Source organism: Hyperolius riggenbachi, chromosome 4 (assembly GCF_040937935.1).
Source record: "Hyperolius riggenbachi isolate aHypRig1 chromosome 4, aHypRig1.pri, whole genome shotgun sequence".
NCBI lineage: Eukaryota > Metazoa > Chordata > Amphibia > Anura > Hyperoliidae > Hyperolius > Hyperolius riggenbachi.
This window is the reverse complement of record NC_090649.1, coordinates 465,873,982-465,891,601: the sequence shown is the minus strand read 5'-3', so window position 1 is coordinate 465,891,601 and position 17,620 is coordinate 465,873,982. Positions and strand designations below refer to the sequence as shown.

The 17,620-nt window shown below is 46.9% G+C and overlaps 1 protein-coding gene across 1 annotated transcript in view; it reads right to left on the bottom strand.

Annotated features, from left to right (window-relative positions):
- Positions 1-17,620, bottom strand: part of EPHX1 (epoxide hydrolase 1) — a 60,341-nt gene that overhangs the window by 27,445 nt on the left and 15,276 nt on the right. The window contains exons 2-3 of the mRNA XM_068232863.1: positions 16,613-16,797; positions 11,791-11,971 (exon numbers count right to left, since the gene is read on the bottom strand). Of these exons, the coding sequence (XP_068088964.1) occupies positions 11,791-11,971; positions 16,613-16,792 (361 nt within the window). The 5' untranslated portion in view covers positions 16,793-16,797. The remainder of the gene's footprint in view (positions 1-11,790; positions 11,972-16,612; positions 16,798-17,620) is intronic.

The following is a 17,620-nucleotide window of genomic DNA, read 5'->3' as shown; positions in this document are numbered from 1 at the left end:
CCAGGTGGGAGGGTGGGCAGTTAGGTAGTGGGCAGCTAGGTTGCCGGGTGGGAGAGTGGGCAGTTAGGTAGCCGGGTGGGCAATTAGGTAAACAGGTGGGAGGGTGGGCAATTAGGTAGCCGGGTGGGAGAGTGGCCAGTTAGGTAGCCGGGTGGGAGGGTGGCCAGTTAGGTAGTGGGCAGTTAGGTAGCCGAGAGGGTGGGCAGTAATTAGCCGGGTGGGAGGGCGGGCAGTTAGGTAGTGGGCTGTTAGGTAGCCGGGTGGGAGAGTGGGCTGTTAGGTAGCCGGGTGGGAGAGTGGGCTGTTAGGTAGCCGGGTGGGAGGGTGGGCTGTTAGGTAGTGGGCAGTTAGGTAGTGGGCTGTTAGCTAGCCGGGTGGGAGGGTGGCCAGTTAGGTAGTGGGTAATTAGGTAGCCGGGTGGGAGGGTGTTCAGTTAGGTAGTGGGCAGTTAGGTAGCCGGGTGGGAGAGTGGGCAGTTAGGTAGCCGGGTGGGAGGGTGGGCAGTTAGGAAGCCGGGTGGGCAGTTAGGTAGTGGGCTGTTAGGTAGCCGGGTGGGAGGGTGGCCAGTTAGGTAGTAGGCAGTTAGGTAGCCGGGTGGGAGGGTGTTCAGTTAGGTAGTGGGCAGTTAGGTAGCCGGGTGGGTAGTTAGGTAGCCGGGTGGGCAGTTAGGTAGCGGGCAGTTAGGTAGCCGGGTGGGAGGGTGGCCAGTTAGGTAGTGGGTAGTTAGGTAGCCGGGTGGGAGGGTGTTCAGTTAGGTAGTGGGCAGTTAGGTAGCCGGGTGGGCAGTTAGGTAGCCGGGTGGGCAGTTAGGTAGTGGGCAGTTAGGTAGCCGGGTGGGAGGGTGGCCAGTTAGGTAGTGGGTAGTTAGGTAGCCGGGTGGGAGGGTGTTCAGTTAGGTAGTGGGCAGTTAGGTAGCCGGGTGGGCAGTTAGGTAGCCGGGTGGGCAGTTAGGTAGTGGGCAGTTAGGTAGCCGGGTGGGAGGGTGTTCAGTTAGGTAGTGGGCAGTTAGGTAGCCGGGTGGGCAGTGAGGTAGTGGGCAGTTAGGTAGCCGGGTGGGAGGGGAGGTAGCCGAGTAGTTAGTGGGGTAGGGGCCCGACCCTTATCCCCTCCGCCTCACCTGGGGTCCCCCCTCCTTCCATCAGCGGCGAGAGAGCGGCCGGCATATACAGGAAGCTCCGGCAGGGTAATCAGCCTCTAGAGGTTCAGCTGCCTCCAGGCTACGGTGTCCCCACTGTATTGCTGCTCGCAATAAACCAGGAAGTGGTGCGAGCAGCAATACAGTGGGGACACCGTAGCCCGGAGGCAGCTGAACCTCTAGTGGCTGATTACACCCGCTGGAGCTCTCTGTATATGCCGGCCGCTCTCTCGCCGCTGATTAAAGGAGGGGGGACCCCAGGTGAGGCGGAGGGGGGGCGCCAAGGTGAGGGAGGGGGGCCCCGCCCGACCGGACGGCCAGCGGGAAAAAAAAACAAAAAAGTCCTCTCAGGCAGCTGCGGGCCCCCTGTGACGTAGCGCTGCCGCGGGGCCCCGTAGCAGCGCTATGGCTGCTATCCCCAATGCTACGCCACTGGTTCCTTACATATAGTTTATAGGGCATTCCTCAAGCCAAATACTTTTTTTGTTTTTGTTGTAATACTCTAATTCCCTATAAACTAAACAAGCCTCGCCCACAGCTCAAAGTGCCTTGGCACTCCATGTAGAAAGGGCTTATGGGAGCTCAGTGTGGGCAGGAGGAGGTTACTAGCCAGAGATTTCACAGGCAGAAGGGAGGAGGGGGCAGGAGAGGGGAATGAGCTGAGGGCTGGAGATGCAGTTGCAGCTTGCCTATGTGTAATGTGACAAACAAAACATGGCCACTCATATCACAGGAATAAATAAACTGTTGAAGCTGTTTGCAGCTAAATTTGCTGTGTAAACTATCTAAACTTTAGATAAGATATATAGACAAGTTACTCGTCATAGTTAGTTTTTCATCTCGGATCCGCTTTAATAATGTTTCTGAGCTGTTCCCACAGTGTAATATCAGAACCGTGGTCCTGACATAACACTATCACCATCGGGATAAGGCATGTAGTATTCACTAAACATTTTACCTCAGGCAAACCTAAAGTTAACTCTTCTGTCTTTAAAGAGGAACTCCAGTGAAAATAATGTAATAAAAAAAAAGTGCTTCATTTTTACAATAATTATGTATAAATGATTTAGTCAGTGTTTGCCCATTGTAAAATCTTTAAAAATCCCTGATTCATATTCTGACATTTATTACATGGTGAAATTTTTACTGCTGGCAAGTGATGTGGCTGCTGCTTGCTGTTTTGGCAGTTGGAAACAGCTGTAAACAGCTATTTCCCACAATGTAACAGGGTTCACAGACAGGAAAATGCTAGAAGTACCTCAGTACTCAGAGCTTCTTGTGGGAGGGGTTTCACCACAATATCAGTCACACAGCGCCCCCTGATGGTCTGTTTGTGAAAAGGAATATATTTCTCATGTAAAAGAGGGTATCAGCTAAGGATTGGGGTAAAGTTCAATTCTTGGTCTGAGTTTCTCTTTAAGTTAAGGAGAGATCTCTAAATTTAACGGTTCAATCCTTAAAATAACTACAGAATTCTCCATATATACTGCATATGAAAATAACGAGAGGTGATAACTTAAAGAGGAACTCCAGTGAAAATAAATAAAAAGTGCTTCATTTTTACAATAATTAAGTATAAATGATTTAGTCAGTGTTTGTCCATTGTAAAATCTTTCATCTCCCTGATTTACATTCTGACATTTATCACATGGTGACATTTTTACTGCTGGCAGGTGAGGTCAGTGGAAGGAGATGCTTTATGGCAGTTGTAAACAGCTGTTATTTCCCACAATGCAACAAGGCTCCCACAGTGTAATATCAGAACCGTGGTCCTGACATCACATTGTGGGAGGAGTTTAACCACAATATTAGCCATACAGCGCCCCCTGATGATCCGTTTGTGAAAAGGAAAAGATTTCTCATGGGAAAGGGGGTATCAGCTACTGATTGGGATGAAGTTCAATTCTTGGTTACAGTTTCAGAGATACTGAAGCGAAAAAAAACAATTATGATATAATTAATTGGTTGTGTAGTACGGATAATTACTAGAACATTAGTCGCAAAGACAATATTCTCATTTTTATTTAGTTTAGTTCTTTCTTAAAGTAATGATGGCCACTCGTTTTTCTTTACTTAGCTGCCTTTTTCTTGCCATAATACAAATTCTAACAGTCTATTCAGTAGGACTATCAGCTGTGTATCCACCTGACTTCTCCACAACGTAACTGATGGTCCCAACCCCATTTATAGGGCAGGAAATCCCACTTATTCAACCTGACAGGGCACACCTGTGAAGAGAAAACCATTTCAGGTGACTACTTCCTGAAGCTCATCAAGAGAATGCCAAGAGTGTGCAAAGCAGTAATCAAAGCAAAAGGTGGCTACTTTGAAGAACCTAGAATATGACATATTCAGGGCCGGCACTACCATAGAGGCAAAGGAGGAAGCTGCCCCAGGGCCCCAGAGCTTGTAGGGGCCCCCAGTGGCTACAAGAGGAAAAAAAAATTTCAAATCGGCCTTATAGTTTTTGAGAAAATCGATTTTAAAGTTTCAACGGAAAAAAAATACACATTTAAAAACTTGCCGACTTTAATGGTTAATAGCAAATCCACCTTAAATGCTAGAAACCCTAAATTTGCAGGATATGTTAAGGAGATCATTAGGAATAAGAGGAAAAAACAATTTTCTCAAAAACCTTATAGTTTTTGAGAAAATCAATTTTAAAGTTTCGAAGGAAAAAAGTATACTTTTAAATGCGGTAAATGTCACTTTTAGTAGCAAACCTAACGGTAGTGTAATTTTACATGCATCAAACGAAAGCGCAATACATTTCCTGACGGGGTTTCCAGGGGGTCTATACGCAGCCGCAGAGCTTTGGCCAGGGATCGCTATACAGCCGCAATATGGCTGTATGAAGATCCCTGGCATTTTTTCCTATTTTCCCAATTTTTTTTTATGTTTAGAGTGTGGGAATTAAAAAAAAAAAAAATTATGTGGGGCCCCCCCTCCTGAAACTTTTTAACCCCTTGTCCCCCATGCAGGCTGGGATAGCCAGAATGTGGAGCTCCGACCGATTGGGACTTCACACCCTGACTATACCAGCTGCAAAAAAGGTCCCCTAATGCCGATTTTTGTTCCGGGGTATATGTTGGGTGGGCCCCCCAGGTTTATTTTGCCCTGGGGCCCCATTGTTGCTTAAACCAGCCCTGGACATATTTTCAGTTGTTTCACATTTTTTGGTTATGTACTATACTTCCACATGTGTTCATTCATAGTCTGGATGCCTTCAGTGTGAATCTACAATATATGTATATGTATATCTGACTTTAAAAATACGGAGACTGCTTTATTGAAGCTGCACAAGTAACTATTTTTTGATTGGTTTATTTCATTTTTGTGGACTAAGCAGAGCTATTACTGTATATATACATTATTTATGATGACTATTATCTGAGAAATAGAACATTTTATCATATTTCTATTTTAATTACAGTTTAAACTCATTAGGAGTCGGAGTCGGTGCATTTTCTCTCGACTCCGACTCCAGGTACCCAAAAATTGCCAGACTCCACAGCCCTGTTTTTTTTTTTTTAATTTGCCCGATTTTCCATCCGATCGATTTTCCACTCGATTCTCTTATCTTTTCTTATCAATTTCGATTCACTTCTATGAGAAATCGACCAGAAACCCGATTGGAAATAATATCTGACATGACAAAAATTATCTATCGAACCATCTATCTAACACAAAATTGTTTGGGGTCTACCTAGTATTAAACAAATAAGAAACAGTGAGACAGGTTAAGATGAGTGCTTCAGAAAACAGCATTGCTCTCTGACTACATTAGTCAGAAAGCTCAGAGAAGCTTGTTTGCATAGATAACTGAAGTTTCTTAACTCTTCCTGTACTGGAAAGAATATGAGACTCATATCTTTGCTACTAAAAGCTGGGACAAGGAGCACCAGCGCCCAAGGCTGAGACACCAAAGTGCGCCCCTCCATCCCCCCCCCCTTCCCAGTCATCACACGCTGACTGCTATTAGACTAAGAGGCTCCCCAGGGCTCCCAACACCTTAATCTCTAATTAACTGGCTTGCAGTCACTGCCATGTATCATCTTTTCTTATTTCTCTCTGCTTCAAGCACAATAGGGGAATGATAGCTGAGTGAGTTGTGCGCCCCTCCTACACTGCGCCCTGAGGCTGGAGCCTCTCTAGCCTCTGCCTCGGCCCGGCCCTGTTGCTACTGATGTTCTATTTCTGTACTACACAGACAATTCATTATATCATAAGTTTATTTTCACTTCAGGTTCCCTTTAAACAGCTTGAACATCTTATGAAATACAGAGGCATCAAAGGAAAAGTTCATACATAAAAAAGGACCACTCCAGTGAAAAAAAAACAAAAAAAAATAATAAGCACTTAAAATCGGACAGGACCAACAGGTTTTGGACTAGTCCATCTCCTCATGAGGGATTCTCGGGGTTTTCTTTGTTTTCAAAAGCATTTCCTGAACAGCAGTTAAACTGACAAACTAGCACGATATCAGCCGGCCTCCCTACTCACTTGGACACTATTTTGTCAGATTTAGCAACTGCTGTTCAGGAAATACTTTTGAAAACAAAGAAATCCATGAGAATGCCCCGCAAGGAGATCGACTAGTCCAAAACCTGTCAGTTCTTTCAGATTTTAACTGCTTATTTTTTTGTTGCTGGAGTCGTCCTTTGATCCGAATTTTTTTTTTCATTTTTGCCCAGTTTACGGACCGACAAATGGACAGATCCAATGTTATTAATAGGATCCAAAAACACTCGTACAGCGCTATTTGATTGGAAATTACCGTAGGTATTACATAAAAAAAAAAAAAAAAAGCTTTCTCAGCTCATTAACCCCCTTGGCGTTATGACTCTTTCCGGATTTGGATTTTAGGGTCTACAAGCACCCTTAAAGAACTTGGAAGATACCTGGAGGGGAGTGCAGGTGGGCCTGGACCTCTCACACCCAGGCTCTGGACCTCTCACATCTAGAAAACCCACCAACACTGCCTCCATACTGAATGCTTAATTCAACACACACAAGCAATAGAACACAGCAGTACATGCATCCAGCTACATTTGAAATTGGTCAGCAGGTGCTCGTCAGCCAATCAGGATGCACTGTCATACACCCTTTACCTGCCATACCACATCCAGCAGCCATTAGCATTCAGGTGGGAGGCTTTAGTTGGACGCCATCGCAAGATTGCGTCGCTAGCAGGACCGCCCCGTGGCGGACAGGTGAGCGGTTAGGGAGGGACCCCTGTGGCAGGGATGCCTGCACGGGGCGGTCCTGCTAGCAACGCAATCTTGCGATGGCGTCCAACAGTTCTGCAAACTCCTTGGCTCCAGTGCTGCAGTTATGCCTCCGTCCTCCAGGTGGCACTGCAACTCTAAAGTGAAATTGCCGGCTGTCATCATGACAACAGCTGGCAATCTCACCAGCAGGAAGCAGAGCCCCGGAGGAGAGGAAGAAGAATGTAGGCCGACGTCGGGATCCCCCGGGAGGTAATTAAAACCGCCCGCTGCACGTAATACTCTGCACAGACCTCCCGGCCTCTAGCCCGAGCAGATGTCGGAATTACTACTCTTAGCTGCGGTTTTCTGCCCCGAACCGAGCTCGGGATTACTGCCAAGGAGGTTAACCACTTCAGTACCAGCAGTCTCTGGCCCCTTAAGGACCAGAGACTGCTGGTACAAAAAAAAACGGGCTTACCGATGACACAACATCGCTGTGAGATTGGATCACAGTAATCAAAGGGTCAGGAGCCAATAAAATCGGCTCCTGACCGGCTCACAGAGCTCAGCTGTCATACCGACGGCATGGTGTGTGAGCTGCTGTGGTGGGAGAGCGGTGTGATCAGTGGTACCTGCGGGTCCATGCAGCATGTGGAAGTTGAAGTCTACGCCTCGGCAGGCTTAGGAGAACATAAACAGGGCGTAGATTTCAGCTACGCTCGTCCGTAAGTGGTTAAGTTAGCACAAACAACAGATTATCAAGCAGTCATTCACCTAACCTTTCACACCTGGGCTTCCCCTTTAAAGGGCAACTGAAGCAAGAGGGATATGGAGGCTGGCATATTTTTGTCCTTTTTAACAATGCACATTGCCTGGCTGTCTTGCAGATCCTCTGCCCCTAATACTTTTAGCCATAGACCCTGAACAAGCATGCAGCAGACTGGCGTTTCTGACATTATTGTCAGATCTGACAAGATTAGCTGTATGCTTGTTTCTGGTGTTATTCAGACACTTCAGCAGCCAAATAGATCAACAGGGCAACTGGTATTGTTTAAAAGGAAATAAATATGACAGCCTCTATATTCTTCTCACTTCAGTTCCCCTTTAAGTCACTGTTTAATTTACAGATAAATATATCGGCACAACGGTACAATGGGGAGTCATAATAGTTAATGTTCAATCTGAAGCCTGCAGGTTGGAGGTTGCGAGCGACACACCCCCATGTCTTTCTAATGGTGGCTATACATGGTACAATTTTTTCATCCAATCTTACCATTTCTATGTAATATAAAGGGAACTGCCTAAATTATCCTTTCAGTTTATTCACTTAATAAACCCTCATATTACATAGAAATGGTAAGATTGGATGAAAAAAAATGTACCATGTATGGCCACCATAAAACTGAGTGGTCATGCCTCAATTGTTTTTCAGAAATGTGTGGGTAGAAACATGGTGAAACCATACCAGCGGGGCTTAGATTGAAAAATAACTATTGTGACTATTGTACCACAGTGCTAATACTCTGCCAATACTCTAGGCCAGGGGTCAGGAACCTTTTTGCCTGAGAGAGCCATAAACGCCACATATTTTAAAGTGTAATTCCGTGAGAGCCATACAATATGTTTCTAACTGGGACAGAGGCACTAACGCCCCTGTTGCCATGGTGATGTGTATACAGATGATCCGCCAGGCAGCAGCAGTGTCAGACACGTCTTCAGCTTCTTTTGGGTTCAGCAACATAAGCAATTTCCCAGAGAGGAGAAATACAGACTAACAGCTTGTACAATTAGCTAGCTGACTTGGGGGTTGATTCACTTTGTAGGAGCACTTTGGCCCAATAGGCTGCCTGTCAAGTGACAGGCAGCCTATTGGCCCAATCAAAGCGCGGGGGTCCAGAGTGGGACAATTGGAGCAGCCGTTCGTTTTGGGGTAGTGCAAGTTAGTAGTGTATGCTTCAGCAGTAGCGTGCCTTTGAAATTTTTACTTGCCCTTCCACACTAAGCTGCGCTGCTTGAGAAATGTAGCTTAGTGAATCAACCCCTACTGATTTGTCTGTGAGCCATATGTAGCCATCAAAAGAGCCACATCCGGCTCCCGAGCCATAGGTTCCCTACCCCTGCTCTAAGTACTTTTATTTGAATCACAGCCCCACTAAGAAATTCTCTAAGTCCCTTTGTGTTTTCCAGTACAGCAAGAGTTGTCTATGCAAAATAATTTGAGAAACAGCTTGTGGAACTTAGTTTGGTTTTCTGAAAGGTAAATAGAAGCTGAAAAAGGTTATTGTGAAAAATTTCCAAGGGTATTTACCTCAGGAGGTGGAAGCCTCTGGATCTTAAAGTGAACCTCCGGACTAAAGATCTACTCAACAGAACTGAAAAGGCTTGGTGTTTCTTTAACAGTTTCACAGCATCAGAACTTTGTTTTTCTTACCAAAGCATAATTTTTAGCTGCATTTTTAGCTAATCTCCACTTATCAAAGAAAAAAAAGCCTGGGCTTTTTTTCCCCTGATGCTGTGCAGAGCATGATGGGATTTCCTATGTTGTTGTTCACGTTGCCTAGCAACTGGGAGAGGTGCTCAGGACACAGGACAGTTGGAACTGTGTCTCACGCTCCCTGTTACCTCCCTTCAACCAAAAAGATGGCTGCCATCATGAAATCAAATCTTTTGAAACAGGGTGGGTAAGAGATTACCTATTTTAATTAACATAACTAATGTAACTTAAAGGGATACTGTAGGGGGGTCAGGGGAAAATGAGTTGAACTTACCCGGGGCTTCTAACGGTCCCCCGCAGACATCCTGTGTTGGTGCAGCCACTCACTGATGCTCCGGCCCCGCCTACGGTTCACTTCTGGAATTTCAGACTTTAAAGTCTGAAAACCACTGCGCCTGCGTTGCCGTGTCCTCGATCCCGCTGATGTCACCAAGAGCGCACAGCGCAGGCCCAGTATGGTCTGTGTCTGCGCAGTACACTCCTGGTGACATTAGCGGGAGTGAGGACATGGCAACGCAGGCGCAGTGGTTTTCTGACTTTAAAGTCAGAAATTCCAGAAGTGAACTGGAGGCGGGGCCGGAGCATCTGTGAGTGGCTGCGCCAACACAGGATGTCTGCGGGGGACCATTAGAAGCCCCGGGTAAGTTCAACTCATTTTCCCCCGACCCCCCTACAGTATCCCTTTAATGACAGTATGTTTGTTTAGGCTGGAGTTCCTCTTTAATGAGGCTTCCCCCATCCTCCTCTGTCCCTTGTTTCCAGCGCCAAACAATGGACATGTAAATATTTACCTACCGTGATCCAGAGCAGGCGCAGTAGCAGCTTTCCGATCAAGCTCAAGCGGAAACACCCGAGCCCGATCGGGTCCTCTCTGCTTCACAGTGTAGGCTACTCGTGCCTGCGCAGTACATTGGACCTGATTGGGCTCAGCTATTTCCGCCTAAGCCCGATCGGAAAGCCGCTACTGCGCCTACACTGGAGCCGGGAAAGGTAACTATTGCAGGGCCTACTGCGCCTGCACCAAAGCCGGTTGTGTCGGCTGTGGTTTTGGGGGAGCCGGCACTGGAACAGAGGAGGACGGGGGAAGCCTCATTAGAATTCAGAGGCAAGTATCCCCCATGGGGTGGTCTTACAGTTCCTCTATAAAAATTAAGCTATAAAACTGAAAATAAATATTAGACTTTTCTATACGACTAATGTTCTATGTATCATCCGTACTACACACACACACACACACACACACACACACACACACACACACACACAATTCATTATCTCACGTTTATTTTCACTTCAGGTTCACTTTAAAATGGAAGTAGCATTGTCCTTGTGTCAGTATATTTTTAGAAATGTTTTTGTAAGTTATACAGCCCTCATTTATGTACTGCTGCTGCTTTTGATTAGTATTGCTGGTAGTGCTGTGAGCGCAAAGTGCCAACCGGCACAATTTATCCAGACAAGCGGATACGTTTCCCATGGAAATCTATGGTGTAAACACATCTGCTCCAGGCTCCAAACAGATCACTGAAGTGGGTACTGTGCTGTCTGCCCCGGCTGGCCATCGGAGATCAGGCCAGGGGCGTAACAATAGACCCTGCAAGGGATGCAGCCGCAGGGGGGCCCAGAAGCCACCGGGGGGCCTGTTTTGTGAGACTGACAACTAAGGATAAGGAGAGGTGGGGAAAAAAAAACACAACTTTCTGCTCTTTGCACAGTTGTTCTAATGAGTGCATCTGCTCATCCACTGATAAGGTATCATACAAAGTTTTGCAGACAAATATTTTTAGACAGTCCCTATTCAGTGTTCAGCAGGCTCTTGTGTACAGCCTGTTCTAGGCCCCAGCCCTTCTACCCCTCTAAGTGATGTGTCCTGTAGTGATGCTTGAAAAGTCTGGGCACAAAGAGAAGGTGGGAAGGGGCCCCATACAAAATTTTGCAGGGGGGGGCCCCGTGATTTTTAGTTATGCCTCTGGCTCTAGTGTGGCCCCACACGTTACAACCAAGATTAAATTTTACCACAGTCAGGCCCGGATTTACCTCACAGGAGCCTATAGGCACAGATGTCCTGGCACCCCAGACTCCGCCCTCCATGAACCTTCAAACCCCCACCTAACTGCACTGCAAGTGTGCTGGCTGGCCCCGCTGTCACTTATCCCTTACTTCCCTTGCGTGTTATTGGTAGCTACAAATGCTCCTTAGCATTAGGTAGCCAGAAGTATCCTCAGTATTAAGTAGCTAGAGGTGCCCCCAAGTATTAGGTAGCTAGAGGACCCCGTAGTATTAGGTAGCTAGAGATGCCCCTGACTGATGCAGACAGCAGGGTGAGCAACCTCTCATTTACATGTTCATCAGGACTCTACAAAAGGAAGGAGCGAGGGAGGCACTCCTCAGGAAAGGGAGTGAGCCACCTTTCCACCATCAGAAGCCTGTAGGCATGTGCCTACAGTGCCTTATGGTAAATCCAGACCTGACCACAGTGCAATGACCAAAAAAATGGACGCAAAAAATAAACGTGTGTGGCCACCTTGCAATATAAATGCAATGGGATCCAACTTAAAGGGTACCTGAAGTAAACTGCTCGTTTTGATGTAAAATCCCCGGTTAGTTGTGGCCAGGTCTCAGCAGCTAACATCCTTTATTGGGCTCCTGCCACTACAAGTGCTTTGCGCATGCGCACTACAAAACGACTCTTAGTGCACATGTGCAGAGAGCTCTCGGCCATGAAAGCGCACTCATGGATTTGCATCACGGGGCCAACGCTTTTACACAAGGACGGAGGAACAGGGGGAGAGGACTCTTATCCAAACATGCCTGTAGCCTCCATTTGTACAAAGGAGTTCACCTCGGGTATCGTATAAGACAAGTATTTCCCATCTCCAAAGTGGGCGGGGACGCAGCCAGACTCCATGTTACTTAGATGTGAGGTGACGTTATTGTCAGACTTGCCCTACCTTCGATTTTGGTCTTGAAGTGAGGGTAGCGGTTTAGAATTTCCAGCTGCTTCCTCCAGTCAAATTTGTTCCTCCAGTAGGACACCACCTTCCGGAGATGAGTGGAGTTAAAGCCGTAGTTGAAGCGGCTGCCCTCCAGGGGCTCCGTGTAACGGGTCTGGTCGATCAGATGGAACAGATCCTGCAAGAGACAAACCAGATATCACTGCGAGTGATGTGAAGGATGGCAGCAGATTACAGCAAAGCAGGTGGTTTTGGCGCATGGTGCTCAGCGCCGAAACTAGACGTTGCCATAGCAGTAATGTTATACTGCACGGGGCGCATAAGGGTAATTCAGGGTTCCAGCCAAATTACTCCTCCCTCCCAGTTTCTTCAGCAGTTCAAAGGTGGCTGATGGCGGTACGTTTGTTTCTTGAACAACTGACGGAAATTCCAGTCGAACAGATTTAATTCATAAGTCAGTCAATTTGGTACATTTTGAAAGCACAATTATTTTACCTCAGTTTTTTCTGCAATGCTTTGGGATTGCGATGGGCATGAGGTTCGCACCAGGGTTTGCGAATTTATTTATGGCCTACTGGGAACAAACATGTCCTATGGAGCCCGGAGGGTCCATGTGCGAACCTTGTGCTTTGGAAAAGTTTAATTGATGATTACTTTTTTTTTTTATATGGCAGGGGAGAGCCTGATTAGACTTTTGGCACGGTTTAACGAGAATGGCTATAACCTCAAATTCTGCAGAGACTTTAGAAAGGTGAAAGTCAATTTTTAGACTTAGTTTGCATGCTATTTTCTTGAATATAAATTAAGACGTACAGTATTTTAAATGTTGACAGCAACAGTTTCATTTTTTGGAGAGTTGCCACCTGTTAAGGTGGTTGGGCAACGTTTCAAAAAGTCAGTATTTGAGAATGAGGAGAAACTGTTCTGAAGATGCAATATTTGAGGAACAGATGTCTCTAATGAGGAGTAGATTTCTGGAAAGTCATGAGGAGAGTGATCTGTTACAACTTGAAGAAGAACTCAGACAATAGACAAAATGAACCATCTTTAAAGGGATACTGTAGGGGGGTCTGGGGAAAATTAGTTGAAGTTACCCGGGGCTTCTAATGGTCCCCCGCAGGCATCCAGTGCCCGTGCAGCCACTCACCGATGCTCCAGCCCCGCCTCCGGTTCACTTCTGGAATTTCAGAAGTCTGAAAACCACTGCGCCTGCGTTGCCGTGTCCTCGCTTCCCTTGATGTCACCAGGAGCGCACAGCGCAGGCACAGGCACAGACCATACTGGGCCTGTGCAGTACACTCCTGGTGCCATCAGCGGGAGCGAGGACACGGCAACGCAGGCGCAGTGGTTTTCAGACTTCTGAAATTCCAGAAATGAACCAGAGGCGGGGCCGAAGCATTGGGGAGTGGCTGCGCGGGCACAGGATGTCTGGGTAACTTCAACTCATTTTCCCCTGACCCCCCTACAGTGTACCTTTAAGTGTAACCCCAAAGCAACCCCAGCACCTCCCATCTGCATAAATATGCAGTATTCGCAGCAGGCCTTTAAGGTTAACCCCTCTGCGACTGCTTATTGCAGAATCGCAGCTACAGAGTGGCTCTCCTGGGACCGCCTAACCTAGGATTGTGTCATCTCGCGATATGCGAGATTGGCAGGGAAACAGATCCCTCTCATAGGCTGATATCTATGAGAGTATTCACTTAGTGTAGCGCCCACACCTCTAAGCCGCTAGTCTGTCAAAGGTTCCCCAACCCCTTAGAAAAATGGTACATAATAATAAAAAACAGGCTGCGCTAAAAACAATGGTTGATTTATTGATATAGATTCAATTGCCCTCAAATTAATGTACATGCATGTACAATGGGCTAGGTAATGTTGTTTCTAAAAACTCAACAAATAAAAAGCTGGGCTGCTGCAGACCCACTATAGAATTAAAGTGCAGGATGCAAGTAGATTTTCACTGCTTAGTGCAAATCTACTTGCATCCTGCACTTTAATTGTACATGCATGTACATTAATTTGAGGGCAATTGAATCTATATCAATAAATCAACTCTGATTTTATCTATTAAAGCCATCCATTGTTTTTAGCGCAGCCTGTTTTTTATTATTATGATATCTATGAGAGGTGATCAGTGTGATTGGCTGTCGGGGTGAGAGGGAAAAAATGTAAAGAAAATGAATGTTTTTTAATTAAAAAAAAAATATTTAAAGAACAACCGAGGTGACATGTAGCCTGATGAAATAGACGTGTATGTACAGTGCACACTAATAACTAGGCTAGGTTTCTTTTTTTCTTTCTCTGTCTGAAACATCAGGTATGCAAGGTTGGAGTGGGTCAGACTATAGCATAACCCTCACTAATAAGTAATTACAGCCATAAAACACTTTCCTGTCAGTAAATGGCTTCCTGGAGCAAGAAAAGATAAAAAGGTTCAATAATTCACATATTTGAGCTCTAGCATACTTCAATGAAGGAGTCATTGAAAACTTAAAAACTTGATTTAAATATAAAATAAAAGGATACCTAAAAACAAAAAGTCATTTTTAGGAGAAGAACAGATACAATTGTTTTCCTTATCAGTTTATTTTCATCTCGGATGCCCTTAAAAAAAAAAAAAAAAAAAAAAAAAAAAAAACACAACATGGCAGCAGCAATCAGATGCCACCAACAGAAAGCTCTATTGGTGGCAAGAAAAGGAGGCAAGATTCATTTGTGTGCTTCGTTGTATGGCACTGCAGCCAGCTGTTAAAGCTGCAATAGCCTGAATTGTAAAAAAAAAAAAAAAAAAAGCGCCTGGTCACTAGAGGGGGGTTAACCTGTGGTCCTCAACTGGTTAAATATATACACTGTAGTCACCAAGTACGGGCATATCTTACAGCAGGATAAGACGTTGAATGTGATCATACCCAACAGACCTAAATTTTTTTTTTAGGAGGGCCCCAAACCTCAAAACTATTGCATGGCCCACAATACCAGGGACCACCAGTAAGAAAAAGGGAGAAGGGGTATTTAAAAAGTGTGCCTTCTGTGAGTACGTGAGCTGCTCCGCCTGTCACCAGTTTAGTTCAGCCACTACAGGGGAGGGATTTGAGGTGCAGGGGTCTTTATGATGTAACACTAGGGTAGTCACAGGCGCAGTACTATTTTCCACCAGAGGGAGACGGAGGAACGCACTGCTCATGCGTCAGACTGGCCTCGACTGCCGAACTAACGTGACCCTGTGAGGAAGAGGGAGAAGACTGAGGATGGCTGCGTGGGAGCGATCCGTGCAGATGGGGCTGGAGGAAACCCCAGGTATGTATAAGTCTTTTAATTACATTCGTCTCTGGTACACTAAGGTACCCAGTTTACCTTACCTGGGGCTTCTTCCAGGCCCTGAAGTCCTTCTAAGGCCGGGCTCATGTACCACTCTTCTCCATTTAGGAGCGGTCCCATGCGCAGCCCTGGGTCGGTTGCCAACTCAATCTCGCTTCCGTGGGCGGAAGCGTTCTGTGTTTGCGCAATTCATAAAAATTGCATGTGTGCCGAACGCTCTCAACTGCTGGAGCACACATGGCCGCACATGCGCAATAGTCAGCAACTGGCTCACTCGGCCAGCTCTCGCAGGGGCACAGCTGCTGAAAGAATCAGACCAGGAGTTCAGCAAAGGGCCGGAAGGACTGCAGGCAGGGATGAGCAACGGATGAATTGCAAATAGGTTTTATTTGGAATTCATCCAGGTAATTAGCACACCTGAGGTGGGGGGGGCCTGGTATGCGGGAGGGTTAAACTTAGCCAGGAGCCTTCTTCTTTAATCCGTCCCATGGCGCGTCCCACGCTGTGTTCCAACTTACAGTCATGTGACTACCACACTTCCTCCTTTCGGGTTGAAGGAGGAAGTGTGGTAATCACGTGACCGTGAGTTGGAACGCAGCGTAGGAAACACGCCATGGGACGGATTAAAGCAAAGAGCTCCTGGGTAAGTTTAATACCGAACCCCCCCCCCCCCTTCCCCTGCCCGCTCAGGTGTGCTAATTATAATTACCTGGATGAATTCCAAATAAAACCTATTCGGGATCCATCCGTTGCTCATCCCTGCTGTAGGCAAGGCCGGATTCATACTCTGTGTCCCTAGGCCAAGTATGTTGTGGCTCCCCTTTCATGTGCAGCCGTTCCCTCCCATTCCATGTGCAGCCCCCTCTTCCATGTGTAACATCCATGTACAGCAGCCTCCCTCCCATTACATGTGCAGCCCCTTCTTCCATGTGTAACATCCATGTACAGCAGCCTCCCTCCCATTACATGTGCAGCCCCTTCTTCCATGTGTAACATCCATGTACAGCAGCCCCCCTCCCATTACATGTGCAGCCCCCTCTTCCATATGTAACATCCATGTACAGCAGCCCCTCTCCCATTCCATGTGCAGCCCCCTCTTCCATGCGTGACATCCATGTACAGCAGCCCCCCTCCCATTCCATGTGCAGCCCCCTCTTCCATGTGTAACATCCATGTACAGCAGCCCCTCCCATTCCATGTGCAGCCCCCTCTTCCATGCGTGACATCCATGTACAGCAGCCCCTTTCTCTAATGAACAGCTTCTTTGAGCATCAATTTCCCTTTTTCATATGACGCTCCCAATTTTCAGCCTCCCCTTTCATATGTAGCAGCCCCTCTTTTATGTCCAGGTGCCCCTTTGCCTGCAACCACCCCAGGCCTGGGCCTTTTTAGCCTATCCAGAAATCTGGTCCTGGGGCTGGTGGAAGCCTCGGGTAAGTTTTCTGGGTACCTCAAGTTCCCTGTAAGGTTAATATGCTGCAGGCTTTTGCAGTTGGCTTACGTTTAGCTCTTCCTCGGTGGTTTCGATTTTGAAAGGCCGGATATCTTCGTTGTCATCGTCTTGTCTCTGCCCCGCCCCCCACCATCCGTCTCCCATAGGCAAAGTGTCATCTCTCTTTCTGAAAACAAAGTGATAGAGGAGCCCTCCAACCACCAGGGCGGCAATAATCTCCAGAAGCATCGTGTCTGCAAGAGAGGAGAGAGTTTACTCACACACCAGACAAAACTTTTCTAAAGATTTGTGATAAAAGGACTATAGAGGCTGCCATGCGTATTCAGAGCTTTCCTGGTATCAGCCAAACTTAGCGGTGCTTTAATCCTGGTCTGCAATCCAATCTGTCCCTATGAGTGCCCCTCCTACTTCCTGTGTACAGCCAAGGCAGAGAGCAATAATCAGACCTGACTACTGATCACAGATATGCAATGGGGCCCATACACCTAACGATTTTCCCGCCGATATACGGCCGATTCGATCACAGTGATCGAATCGGCTGTGAAATCGCCGCGCACACCGCTGACAGAACAATCGATTTCCGTCCGAAATCGATCGTTCCCGTCGATTCGTCCCTGCGGAAGATTTTTCTCGATCGCCGGCGGGTCGGGAGTGCGTCGATAGTGGCGTTCGAATGCCCGACGACCGACGCAATACAGCGGGTATACATTACCTGTTCCGGCCGGCGCGAGTCCCCTGGTCTCTGCTGTCTTCTCCGCTCTGGTCTGGTCTCCGGCATGCTTCAATTCTACCTGCCCAACTGGAAGTTTAAACAGTAGAGGGCGCTCTACTGTTTAAACTTCCTGCCGGGCAGGAAGAAGTGAAGCATGCTGGAGACCAGACCAGACCATGTATCTGTTGGTCGAATCTGATGGCAAAATCGACCAGTGTATGGCCACCTCAACAGAAAATTGTGAGAGTGTAAATGGGCGGTGGTTGGAGAGTGTAAATGGGCAGGTAAGGGAATTTACACATCTGTTTTGTGGGTGGAATGGGGGCTAAATTACCAATGCAATT